This window comes from Pseudorasbora parva, chromosome 5 (assembly GCF_024679245.1).
Source record: "Pseudorasbora parva isolate DD20220531a chromosome 5, ASM2467924v1, whole genome shotgun sequence".
Taxonomy (NCBI): Eukaryota; Metazoa; Chordata; class Actinopteri; order Cypriniformes; family Gobionidae; genus Pseudorasbora; species Pseudorasbora parva.
Window position 1 is genome coordinate 26662681 of NC_090176.1, and position 13481 is coordinate 26676161.

At 38.0% G+C, this 13481-nt stretch overlaps 3 protein-coding genes across 3 annotated transcripts in view; 2 read left to right on the forward strand and 1 right to left on the reverse strand.

The window, feature by feature from the left end:
• The window catches only part of xpo4 (exportin 4), a 45009-nt gene extending 39073 nt beyond the window's left edge, over window positions 1-5936 (forward strand). The window contains exons 16-23 of the mRNA XM_067443638.1: window positions 104-278; window positions 410-703; window positions 860-1040; window positions 1121-1239; window positions 1378-1508; window positions 1672-1789; window positions 3272-3364; window positions 4643-5936. Coding sequence (XP_067299739.1) covers window positions 104-278; window positions 410-703; window positions 860-1040; window positions 1121-1239; window positions 1378-1508; window positions 1672-1789; window positions 3272-3364; window positions 4643-4840 — 1309 coding nt within the window. The 3' untranslated portion in view covers window positions 4841-5936. The remainder of the gene's footprint in view (window positions 1-103; window positions 279-409; window positions 704-859; window positions 1041-1120; window positions 1240-1377; window positions 1509-1671; window positions 1790-3271; window positions 3365-4642) is intronic.
• Window positions 5937-6080: 144 nt separating this feature from the next.
• Window positions 6081-9378, forward strand: eef1akmt1 (EEF1A lysine methyltransferase 1). Its single transcript, XM_067443643.1, has 5 exons — window positions 6081-6162; window positions 6325-6485; window positions 6753-6835; window positions 8314-8603; window positions 8712-9378. Exons 2-5 carry the CDS (start codon window positions 6336-6338, stop codon window positions 8840-8842), a joined length of 654 nt encoding a protein of 217 aa, XP_067299744.1. The 5' UTR covers window positions 6081-6162; window positions 6325-6335; the 3' UTR covers window positions 8843-9378.
• A 136-nt stretch (window positions 9379-9514) lies between these two features.
• il17d (interleukin 17d) lies at window positions 9515-13471 on the reverse strand. Its single transcript, XM_067443644.1, has 2 exons — window positions 13112-13471; window positions 9515-9833 (listed from the first exon to the last, which is right to left on the reverse strand). The coding sequence occupies exons 1-2, from the start codon at window positions 13414-13416 to the stop codon at window positions 9515-9517; spliced, it is 624 nt and encodes a 207-aa protein (XP_067299745.1). The 5' UTR covers window positions 13417-13471.
• Window positions 13472-13481: the final 10 nt, after the last annotated feature.

The window sequence follows — 13481 nt, forward strand, 5'->3', positions numbered from 1 at the left end:
GAACAATTCCTTAAGATTTTCAGTAAAATCTACTCTCTTAATATAAGGTTTGATCACCTGTGCTTTTCTAATGTCTGAACTCTTTCCTCTCTCACGGGTTCAGGGCGAACATTGTTGTGCAGTGTGAGAACTGGTGGAACTTGGCCAAGCAGTTTGCCAGTCGCAGTCCTCCCTTACATATGCTGTCCAGCACAGTACAGCGGACCCTGATGAAGGCCCTGGTCCTGGGTGGCTTTGCTCACATGGATTCTGATACCAAACAGCAATACTGGGCTGAGGTCAGAAAAAAAAATATTTTGAAGGAAGCCTATTAGCACAAGAGTTATTGCTGATGAGAACACAAAATAAAGCACGAGTTATTGAAATGTTGACTCATTACTCTTGGTCTCTTTCTGTGTCTGTGCTGCAGGTGCTGCATCCACTCCAGCAGCGCTTCCTCAACCTAATTAACCAGGAGAACTTCGCTCAGATCTGTCAAGAGGAGGCTGTGAAGCAGGAGATCGTGGCCACTCTGGAAGCTCTGTGCGGCATTGCTGAAGCAACGCAGATCGACAACGTTGCGTCTCTATTCAGCTTCCTCATGGACTTCCTGTCCAGCTGCATCGGGCTCATGGAGGTCTACAGAAACTCACCAGAGACTGTCAACCTCATCATAGAGGTGTTTGTGGAAGTGGCTCACAAACAAATCTGCTACTTGGGGGAGGTGAGACATTCACGCTTGCACTGGTTCTGGTGTGACCACACATTTCACATTTTAGATTTGTTGTTCCACATGCACTATTTGCAGAGAAACTGTATGTGCACTGCATCCTAAATAGGTTTTTATGAATTTGAACACACCACATCTCTTTCTCTACAGACTAAATCTATGAAACTGTACGAGGTATGCTTGACGCTGCTGCAGGTTTACTCTAAGAACAATCTGGGTCGTAAAAGACTAGATGTGGCTGGAGAGGAGGATCAGTACCAGGATCTTCTGCTCATCATGGAGCTCCTCACCAACCTGCTGTCCAAAGAGTTCATTGACTTTAGCGACACCGGTATGGACGCTCATTTCTGATTCACATTGTGACTTGTAAGCCTGTTTGCGTGAGATGAAGTAACTGTGTTATGTGTGTAGATGAAGTGTTTCGCGGGCAGGAGCAGAGTTCTGGTGCTGGGCGGGCCGTATCTGCTGCTGATGTTGTGCTGTATGGGGTGAATATTGTGCTGCCCCTCATGTCTCAGGACTTACTTAAGGTAAATTCGACTTTGGACCCTTTATTTTGAAGATGATTAACCAACTTAATCAGATGTTCATTGCAAACTCAGATGTTTGAGGTATTTAAGGTGTGCTACTGTTCTGAAATGCTCTCTCCATCTGTCTCTTGGACCCAGTTCCCCTCTCTGTGTAACCAGTATTATAAGCTCATCACCTTCATCTGTGAGATTTTCCCAGAGAAGATCCCTCAGCTGCCTGAGGAACTCTTCAAAAGTCTCATGTGCTCCCTGGAGCTGGGCATGACCTCGTATCCTTGCTGTTTTTGTTTTTGTCACTTATGTTCTCATGTTATTTAATGAAGTAGGTGCCTGCTAAGCATATTGTGTTTGAATGGTCTGACTTCATTGAGAGGTTTTGGTGTTGAATTATTTCGTCTATATACTAGTGTTTTTACTTAACATACACTGCAGGATGAGCTCAGAGATCAGTCAGCTGTGTCTTGAGGCTCTGTCCCCATTGGCTGAGCAGTGTGCCAAGACACAAGAAAAGGACACACCCCTATTTATTGCAACACGACATTTCCTTAAGGTGAGTCACATGATGTCTAAACAAGTGGTCAACTCGTTTTTAATAGGCGAAAAACTGTGTGACTATTGCCATTTGACCCCGGAGAGAGTTTTTTTTTTCCTTGAAAATGCTAGTTAAATGTTATCACATAAGACCCAGAACATAAGTTCTTCCCCAATTTTTTTTGTTACACTTACCAGTCAAAAATGACTGGCCTACAAAAAATTGCTTATAAATCTTGCATTACTCTATGTTATCACCAAATATTTGATTATATCTTTTTGTCAACTTATTTTCAATATGACTTTTTTGTGTCTCTTTTTAGACCTGATTTATTGTAACCCTCCTTTTAACAGCTTATGCACCATTGTTGACCCCCCAAAAAACAAAACATTATTTGTGGGTAATCTGGTCAATATTGAATAAAATGTAAGAAATATTCTGTACAATTCATCATACTAGTGTTTAACCAGGAAGTTAATTTTAAAATGTTTTTATCTTGTACAAAATGGCACAGTCACACGTGTGGTGTTCTCGGTCAAAAATGACTGGCCTGCAAAGAATAGCTTATAAATAATTAGCTTATTAATAATAGCTTATTAAAAATCTTGTTATCACCAAATATTGGATTTGATCTTTTTGACAGCTTCTTCCTTTCAGTTAGGGCAGCTTTTGTATTTGTCTTTTTTAACCTGACCTGAATGGTAGGCCTGCACTGTTTACTGTTTTTAAACAGTGCAAATTTTCCCATATTTTATAAATGTATCCACAAATAATGTTTTTTAATTTTTACTGAAATACTGAGATGCATAAATTGAGATTAATGAAGCCAAAAAGTGAAAACAAAAAAAATTATATTGTGAAATATTACAATACTTTTACAACTATTTTCTACTGTAATATATTTGAAAATGTATTTTCAGCATCATTACTTCAGTCTTCTGTCAGAATTCATTCTAATAGACTGATTTTGCTGCTCAAAAAACATTTCTAATTATCAATTTGGCAAACCGCTGTAATATTTTTTGGAAATTGTGATTTGTTTATTTCAGGATTCTTGAAATGAATCAAAAGTTGGATGAATAGAAATTTCAAAAGAGCCTACTGTAATTTATTGGAAACGGAAACCTTTTGTAAGATTATTAATGTATTTATCACTTCTGATCAATTGGATGTATCCTTGTCAATTAAAAGTATTAATTTCTTTCTTTTTCTTACTGACCCCAAACATTTCAACAGTAGAATACATAATACAACCGCAAAAGAGAACGTTTAACTTAGGTGAAAATGCTTGACACAATATTTACTCAATGCGCAAAGAAATAAGAAAATATTAGTTGAAAATTATTCATTGAGATGTTAGAGATGTTGTTCTCAAAATGGTCAAATCAGATCCAATAAATCCCTAACCTTCACATTGTAATATGTAATAGTCTTCTGTAATTAATATACATGTATAAAATGTCAATTAATAATGCACACTGACTCTCTCTTCCTCCATAGCTGGTGTTTGACATGCTTGTGCTCCAGAAGCACAACACTGAGATGACTGTAGCAGCTGGAGAAGCGCTTTATACGCTAGTGTGCCTTCACCAGGTACACAGCACTGTTTAGCTCCACTTAAAGGTCCCATTGCATGGATTTTGTTTTATTATATTATAATGTTTCCTGAGGTGTACTTATATTGTTAGTATGGTTTTTACATCAAAAAATGTCAGAATTTAGAAAAAAAGGCATTTTTTCTATATTGATATTAGCTCTCATGCTTGAATGTTCTGTTTCAAGGTGCATGTCTGCTGTGAGACGTCAGTAAAAACACCCACTGTTGTGATTGGCTGACATCTGCATTTTAAATTGGATTATTTGGCGGAGGGGGTGTGGTTTAGTCAGGTGCAAGCAGAAGTTGCAGCGCTGCCAGTAAAGAGAGAGACGGAAAGATTGCTGAGAAAGTGTTACTGAACAGAGTTGTTGAGAGCGCAAGTTTATTTTGTCTGTATCTGAGAGCTCTGAATAAACTTGAGTGAAATTTGCAACGTTATTTCTCTCACCAAATGTTTTCACCACAGCTAACAGCAAACTCGACATCGACATGAATACAGTAAAAGCTTCTTTTAACAGCGTCATTCAAACAGCAGTTTGGACAAGTGTGCACTGCAGATATACGCGTGATTTACCGATCCGAACATTATAAAGAGTTTTCTTTGATCGCTCTATGTAGTTTAATCATTTATATAACAGATTTGTTTCATGCTACTAACAAAAATGATGTGAAGTGAAGTTGATCGTTTTAATCACTGGCTTGATTCACTGATCCATCAAGATAGCCAGCAGCGGGATTGACATTATTGAACGATTTAGAAAGAAAGTCTGTGTGAACTTGAATGTTAAGCTACACATCAGAAATCACTGATCCCAGATCAGGCATTAATGAACACTGTTACTCACTTTTTTTGTGGCGGTGCTGTTGAATCCGTATGGTAAAGCCTGTGCTGACATCGCAACTGATAAACTGAATCCATTCTTTACTAATTCTCTGGGCGGGCAGAGAAGAGGAAGGGGCGGAAATCTTTCCTGGTATGACGTCATAACAGGAGAATTCAAGCTCAGCTCGTCTGGGCTCTCATTTTCTCCAAGGCAGAGAAAGACCGCTAGAACTCTGTTTACACCAATCAAAATGTCTAGCCACTTGGGGACAATATTCAGGCTAGGGGAACTCATATTAAAGTTGAAAAACTTTATAAAATGAAAATGTAATGCCATGGGAATAAAATCAGCATCAAATAACTTGGAAGTACATTTGATAAAGTTTTGAGTGAATTCTAATGAAGAAATGCATGACCTTGTGCCATATTGATGTGATTGTGTTCGTCTTAGGTGGAGTACTCAGAGCTGGTGGAGACGCTGCTCTCCAATCAGAGGGATGCCGTGATCTACCAGCGTCTGGCGGACGCGTTCAACAACCTCACTGCCAGCAGCACGCCTCCAACCATGGACCGCAAACAGAAGGTGGCCTTCCTTAAGAGCCTGGAGGAGTTTGTTGCCAATGTGGGGGGGCTTCTGTGTGTCAAATAAACCACTTCCTCCAGGAACTGTCCACAGCAGCTTCCCCTCTCCACCCCCTCTGCCACTCAGAGAAGCTTTTCGCCATGTCAAACCATGGAGATGCTCAGCTCAGCGCAGCACAGGCTGAGATGCCTTTCTGCTCTGCCTATGGGCCTTCAGACACGCATGTCTCCAGAGAGGAGAGAGGCCGGTGAAGGCCGAGAAGGGGCGGCCACCAGTGGGCCATGATCCTCTCAGTCTGATGTGATCGTTGTTTACTTTGCCACTGAGAGGTCCTCAGATGAACATTTATGAAGTGCAGAGGGGTAGTCTTTCTGAAAATTGATCCCTTCATCGCCCTTTCACACACACTCACACACACACAGTCTTTTGCAGACGCTTCTCCTCGAGTGCCTTCGTATTTGGTTTCTCACAGCTCAGATCCAGCTGTGTCTACAGCGACAATAGAACCCTGTCGTACTGCACTCACGGCACCTAGGATTGTGAGCTGTGCTTGCCATGACAACGAAAAAAGCCTTTCCCACTGAAACTTTGTTTGCAGGAAGGCCTTTTGGAAAACCAAATCAAACTTTTGTGTTTAAGGGTGTATATATATTTTTTGAAAAAGACATAATTGAAAGTGTTTAAAAGGACTGAAAAGTTTTTATAAGACTAGTTGACAGAACTTTTTTATTACAACTTCATCTGAATGAAAATCGGGCTAGTATAGGTTTTTCTTTTTGATTGATTTGATTGATTGTAGTTTTACTCTTTGCCTTTATTTCGCCCTGATTACAGCAGTATCACAAAGTGTTTTTCAACAGAATTCATGTCTGATCAATTAAGGACATTTTTCGTATTCTCACTTTATATTCCCATCAAGGTTTTGATTTCCAACAATAACTTAAATAATGTTCCACTTACACTAGCACATACACATACTCAGAATTGTGGAACAGTCAACGTTGCTGTAGCAATAAAATACCAAAAATGATGATCGAGGGATGTCAGCTGTTTTATTCAGGGTGTGTTGATGGTCATTGTTTCCATTGTTCAAAGCACTAATTGTTATTTTGGAATGCCTGAAATTATCTGTAAAGTGTATATAAACTTGCTATAAAAGTAAGTCGTCTTGTTTTGTGTAGATTTTCAATACATTGCCTGTGTGTGGATGTATAATCTGTTATGGAATTGGAATGTGTGTTTCACTTTTCAATCGTTTTGGATATAGCGCGATTGTACTGGTTCGGCCACCGTAGTGTAAACACGTGTGAGGCTGTTTTCTGTTCTGTGCGGTGCGCAACTGCTTCAACATAGCTTTAAACACACTGTAACGGCTTAGTTGGAACACGGTAAGTTTAAAGTCTGGTTAAAACTAAAGTTACTTACATATTCAATATCGTTTACGAATATTTGCAAAAACTATTTGCATCACCATTATTGAATAACCTGTACTGAATGTTTCTTAAGCGTTCCTCGTTTGTGTTCTTTTTGTGTCATTTTCTTATATGAAGGGTCTGTCACAATGAGTGACAGTGACGATGATGTGCCTCAGCTTTCCGCGACCACACTTGCAGCGTTGCAAGAGTTTTATGCCGAGAGTGGAAGGACGGGACTGGAAGAAGACTCGAACCAAACCGACAAATTCAGTGTTGGTGCCGTGGAGGAAGACTGGGTAGAGTTAAATGCTGTATAAGTGCCTTACGTAATGATTTGCTGATTGTTATACTTTTTATTGTGTGTGTGTGTATATATATATATATATATATATATATATATATATATATATATATATATATATATATATATATATATATATATATATATATATACACACACACACACACACACACACACACACACACACACACACACACACACACACACACACAGATAAATACATACATACGTGAAGTGTTTTCGTTCATATGTTTGTGAACAGCGCATGAGTCAGTTCTGGTACAGTGAAGAAACGGCCACACGATTAGCAGAGGAAGTCATGCAGCAGGCTGGGGAACATGGAAGGTTGGTCAAACATGATGCCAAGTTTTGGCATGTATAAAACCATTTATCATACGCCAGTATCTATGGCGACAACTGATCATGCCTGCTTTCTAACGAATCGGTTGAATGGTTGATTTTACTTTTGTATTTGGTTTATTTTACATTATATTTTATAAGATATATTACGTTTTTCTTTTGATTATATTATATTCTCACAGTGGCAGTAAATTATCTTTAAAATATCTCATACCTGTATGAGTTTCTTTCTTTTGCTAAACACAAAAGAAGATAAGGCAACAGCCTTAGTCCTAATGGGTTATCATAGCTATCAAAATCCAGTCTTCGGCACTTTGCGTACGTGAGTTTTTGTTGTAGATGTCTGTCTTTAAAAAAAAAAAAAAAAAAAAAAAAATTGTGTATTGTGCTCATTAAATGAGATTTCTTACAGCTCTTACAGGTTTTTGGCCTTGTCTGCTCCGTTGCTTCTATTACTCTCCCCTTTTTTGTAAGTCGCTTTGGATAAAAGCGTCTGCTAAATGATTAAATGTAAAATGTAAATGTAAAGATATGTTGAAGAATGTTTTTAACAAAGCAGATAGAACAACTATTCACTACCATAGTATTTTTCCCCTACTATGGTAGTGAATGGTTGTTCTATCTGCTTGGTTACAAACATTCTTACACATATCATCATTTGTGTTCAGCAGAAGAAAGAATTCATACAGGTTCAAAACAACATGCGGGTTAGTAAATGATGACAGAATTTTCATTTTTGGGTGAACCATCCCTTTAAGCTAGTCCCAGACTAAAATGCATGTTTGAGCAGTTTTAACTAAAAGCAACTTGCTAACAATGTTTTATATTTTATCTGAAATTGTCATTGCTGTTGTTTTGTCTCAAGTTGTTTTTTTCTTTCTAAGACTTTTTTCTTTTCTTTTTTAAATATACTTAAATGTCCTAAGTGAACTGAATCCTGGTTTAGTCCTAGCTCTGTCTCCGAAATCCGGCCTTAACCCTGTATTTCTGTCTTTGGAAGGCTTTTGTCTTGCAAACACATTAAAATGTGCATATTTACATAATTTCATATGTACATGCAATGCAGGGATGTGTATATATGAATATACATGTATATATAATTTTTTTTAATATATAGTTGAAGTAAGCCCATAGATTTTAATTTAATAAATTAGGTCAATAATATAAATAATAAAATGAAGTTCACAGTACTTTATTATCGGTTAATGGTCGCAGGACATTCAGTAAAAACATAGACCTTTTGAATTTTAGTTTTCATGTAATTTGGAATCAGTAAATGACTACAATTTGTAAGTCATGTGAAATCAGTAGTTCAACCAATTAATAAGAACGCTTGCCAAGTTAACATTTCATTTGTAATTCTTACATTTGTATAAAACATTTTAAGTTGTAAATATATTTTTTTTTATATTACTGCCCTTTCATGTGTCCCCTCTCAGCCAAATGTTGTTCCTGTGTTGTAGGATAGCTTGTATAAGTGCACCGAGTGTCTATCAAAAGCTGAAACAGTTGGAATCCATGAGGTCGGATGGAGTGTCTGCAGTTTTGCTGGAGTTTGACCAACGTTTTGCAGCTTATGGAGAAGAGTTTGTCTTTTATGATTACAATAACCCTCTGTGCCTCCCTGAGGATCTCCTTCCTCAGAGCTTTGACATTGTCATCGCAGACCCTCCATACCTGTCTGAGGAGTGTCTCAGCAAGGTGGCACTCACTGTTAAATACCTCGCTAAGAGCAAAATCCTGCTTTGCACAGGCACGTGGAAATTTACACACACACACACACATGCTGTTTATATATATATAATACAGGTTATATTTCACACTCATGATATGTATAGTAATCTTTGCTTTATTCTTATAGGGGCTATTATGGAGGAGCATGCTGGCAAACTTATGGATCTGAAGATATGCAACTTTTTACCGAAACACAATCACAATCTGGCTAATGAGTTCCGCTGCTATGTTAACTATGAATCAAGCCTCCTCTCATGAAAAAGACTTTCAATCTGACAACATATGAACCTTGTTTTTCCGTCATGCATCAGCGGATGATTATTTGGAACAATAAATATCCAGGATCCAGACATTACAGCTGAGAATCTGGTCCTTGATCAGAGATTCACAATCAGCCTTTGATTATGCTTTGGCTGACTTGTATTGTCAATTGAACACATCTTTTAAAGTTGCAGTCATAGAATTAAAGCAAACAGTTTCAGACAGTTTAACTTTGTTTCTAAGCTTAAAATGGGCCTAGAAGTGAATGTTTGAAATGCATTAGAATATTATATACCATACACTAGGCTTGTGTGTTGCCAGTGTTATTGTTGTTTTTATTAAAGTAATCATAGAAGGACTGACACAAAGTCAAGCTGAATAATTATTGTAAATGATATCCATTGAATGGTTATGACACTTATGCGTAAAATAATTATTGATCTTCTGTATACTTACAAACAGCTGGACTGTGATACTTATTTAACACCATGATGCTGACTGGCTTTTCCCAAGTAGTAAATGTTTGTATTCTGGCATTGAAAGTTTTCCTTTTGCTCGCCCATACAGCTGCAGATTCTAGTCTGCAGTGCCAAGTTCTGTCTTTATTTTTTAGTTGGTGAGAGCAAAACGTAAAGAAGAGAAATTTACAGACAGAAATTTACAGTGCAGTTAATTGCTGCTAAAGGTGCTGGAAACAGCATTTTTAGAAGTGACTGTTTTCACATTTGGTTTGCTCTTCTGAGTTTTTCTGTCTCTTTCCAACAATGGCACACAAGTACATCCCACGGCAATGGACACGTAGCTCTCCGTGTAGGAATGACGACCCCCGACACATGAGCCGGTACGGCGCAGTATGACGGTGGGCATGTACACTGGGGTGCTTCGGAAGCGGTCACTTTCCTCCCCGTTCGGTCCGGTCAAGCATCCCTTACACAAACAATACGCCTCCGGGAGGTATCGAGGGTACCTTGCTGGATCATGCGAGATTCTTGGATCAATAATCATAAAAATAATTATTTATCTTGCAGATAAACAGTCAATACATCAAATACACAACCGAAACCGAATTGTTAAAAGACATTGAATGAATAAACTCAACATGCATTCATACTGCGTCTAAACTCTAAAATAATCTCTAATCTCTGCATCTCTAAAAAATAGGTTAATGCACCTGCAGTTGGGTCTGTTTCAACCCAGAAAAGGTAGGCCTACATGACATTTCTTTAAAAATCCATCGTTTTTAATATGACGATACAACTTTAGGTTAGTTGAGATAGGTAAATACACCTTTTTCCGATTTTGAAGGGGAATTAAATGTATAACCCATTTAAACTTGTTACGCCTTTGCCTTCGGGTCTGTTTTGACAATTTAGTGAAGTTGCCTCACACATGTACAACTGATCATCTTTTTGTGTAGGCCTTGAACTCAATCACTCGACTGATTCATTAGAAAGCATATGAAAAGACTCAAATATTTATAATATGGTAAAATGTACATATAGGGGGCAGCAAGTGATCGTCTTCATAAGTGCGTCATTGAGTCGTTTATTCAAATGATTCATTCAAAACTCTGAATCATTTAGTAACAAAACATGGCGCTGAATGTTGCTTTCCTCTGGAACTATTTTAGTCGGTGAAATCATGGGTGAAATGGAACAAAAAGTGGTGTTTGGATCTAAAATGTAAGTAACTTAATATTAATTAGGCTACTTGTTTATTGAACTAGGCTACATTCATGCTACACAATTCACGATTGCAAAGTCGAATTGTGTTATTAACAATATCATAAATCAAAAATATCAACAACTACAAAAAACTCAGTTTTACCCCAGTATGTTTCTTCTGTGAGTTTATATTGCTGCTCAATTGTTTTGATTTCTCCACGAATGTCTCGATCACAGACAGGCAGTGCCAGGCTCAACGCTACTTGTTAAGTACCAGAGGCAGAGATACACTCATCAATCGCTGTTTACATATAATAAAAACAACCAAAAAAATCTGGATCATTCTCGCGTTTCTGGGTATTTTTATATTTTATTTGTCCCAGACAAAGAATGTCAAGCCTTTGGCTTAGGCTACAGCACTGTATTCTATTACAATTTATTACACGGCTCTGTGAAATCCTTGATTCTGATTGGTCAATCGCGCATTCCAGCGGTACGTTATTTCCAGATAACACCCGCTCATACGGGTACTACGAGTTATCTTGACCGGTACTACTTCTATGCTTAACGCTGGCGCCATCTTGTGGCTTAAGCAGCCGTGGGTTACAATGGAAGACTTCAAGGCAGGTTTCCTTTATAACGTTTTTAATATAGATATTTTTCTTACACAAACGCATCGATTCGAATCAGAAGGCTCTATTAACCCATCGGAGTCGTGTGGAGCGCGTTATTTGACGGACAGCTGCATTTTTTATGGACTTCAAACACCACTACAACAACTGCTTGGATTAACGTTAGCCTGGACTTTTTAAATATAACTCCGATTGTATTTGTCTGAAAGAAGAATGTCATATACACCTACGATAACTTGAGGGTGAGTAAATCATAGGCTTGGTTTCATTTTTGGGTGAACTAACCCTTTCAGCATTCATTTTCAACATTTAGCAATATGGCAAATCTTCAGCAATAGATAAAGGCTTAAAGCAGATTGGAACTGTTTTCCTTCGCGGAAGCTTTGCGTAAGAGCTAATAAAATATTTAATCTCGAGACAATATTTTGTGTCTAATAATTATTTATTTGAGACTAGTAGCCGTGTAATAAGCGGGATAATGTACACCCAGCCGGTTGTTATCGCAGAATAAGCCCCTTCAGAGTGATTCAAGACTCCTGATCACTCTGTCGGGGTTTATTCTGCGATAACAACCGGCTGGGTGTACATTATCCCTTACGTATTCTGTGTTATACAATGGTTTGTCTGGTGAGCAACGGCCTTTCAATATAATAATACACTGCGTTAATGCGCGATAAAATAATTGTCGGCGTTAATTAATAAATGCGTTAACGCGAACGTGTTAACTTGCCCAACCCTAATATATGGATCTGAATAAAACATCTATTACATTTTCTTAAATTACTTCTGTAAAATACATTTCTGTCCTGCACTACAAATCTTTCCTCCCCACTGGAGCATCTTTTTGCAAAATTTATATTGACCAAATTTGATGAAAAGAAAATGTTTCAAACTAAACTATGTTAATTAAATACATTAAAGTCAGTGGAGTTCTTACATCATGTTATGGCCTATATACATTTAATCTGATATATTCAAAAACTTTTTCATAAATATTGAATTTAAAAAAAATGTCTTGCATTACATTGAAGTTGTGCACTGAAGTTCTTGAAATGTCAAATAATTTCTCAATTTAATTAATTTATTAACTTTTTTCCCACCAGCATTTTATTTTTTATTTTTTTCCAAGACTTGGACCCCAGTATATTTTGTTGTATGAATATCTGAACATGCAGTATATCAAAAGAAAGAAGAGCCTTTGAATGTGGGTAAGAATAATTTCAAAATGTTACATTTTTAACAACAAAAAATATAGTAGCCTATACTATTGAATTATCTACACAACATTATAATATTTTCAAATACATTTTTATATTATTATTAATAATAATGATAAAAATGATCATTGCCCCTGGTTCAGTAAGAATCTGGAACTATTGTAATCATGTAGGCTAGCAGTGGCTGGAGCCTGAGACAGATTTTAAGTATCAACTCCGCTTAAAAAGATGCATAATACTGTTTACATGAAATAAACTGTTTATAAACCTGTTGCTATGACAGCAAGTAGCCCTACATGATAAGCGTCGCAAAACCAAACAATCCGAGATCAAATAGTAGGCTAAACAATCAAATCCAGCTGAATGAGTTAGACGTACGAAGAACGGACCCCGTTTTGAACCCGGTGTGAATAGACTTTCAGAAAATGTGTAATAGCGCCCTCTGCCGTATAACAGTGAAAACACGGAAAGCTGGGCAATTCTGCCAATGGCGTGGAAAGAGTTCATAAAAGGGGGGTAAATTAACAGCATGGTAAAAACACGGTCAAATTTAAAACTAGATACAGTATGGTTTTAGTGTAAACCAATATTAAGTTATGGCAGGCTGTTTTATAAGCTTGGGTTCCACTGTGCCCAAACAGACCCTGGAATGCAAAAGGTCATAGTTTTTTAACGTATTAGGACTGTTAATAAAGCGGAGTCGTTAAATTCCATAAGATTCCCACCCTAGTCTTCATAGTTCTAGAGCCCTACCTGTACGCCCACGGCGAGAGGCTGAGGAAGTTTACTGGGGTACGTGGTCTGTCGCGCGCTAGACGAGAAGCTGATTGACAGGTCAGATTTTGGCGCTCTGGAGGCGCGAGCTGCAAGGTGTGGTGAAACGCACTGAGCACCCCGACTGAGAGCCTGCCAAACATCTGCTCTAAAATCTCCTCCGGTAAATCCAGACAGGAGCGAGTCCTCGGTGTTCTCCTGGACACCTTCAATCCCCGTTCACCCGGCGCGCTCCCGCACCACAGCAACACCAGCACAAGCGTCGAAATAACTCGACCGCACATTTCCTGTGTCTGAGCTCGCTTTACTGTCAGCAAGCGATTGTAGGGAAATATTAATACAAACCTTT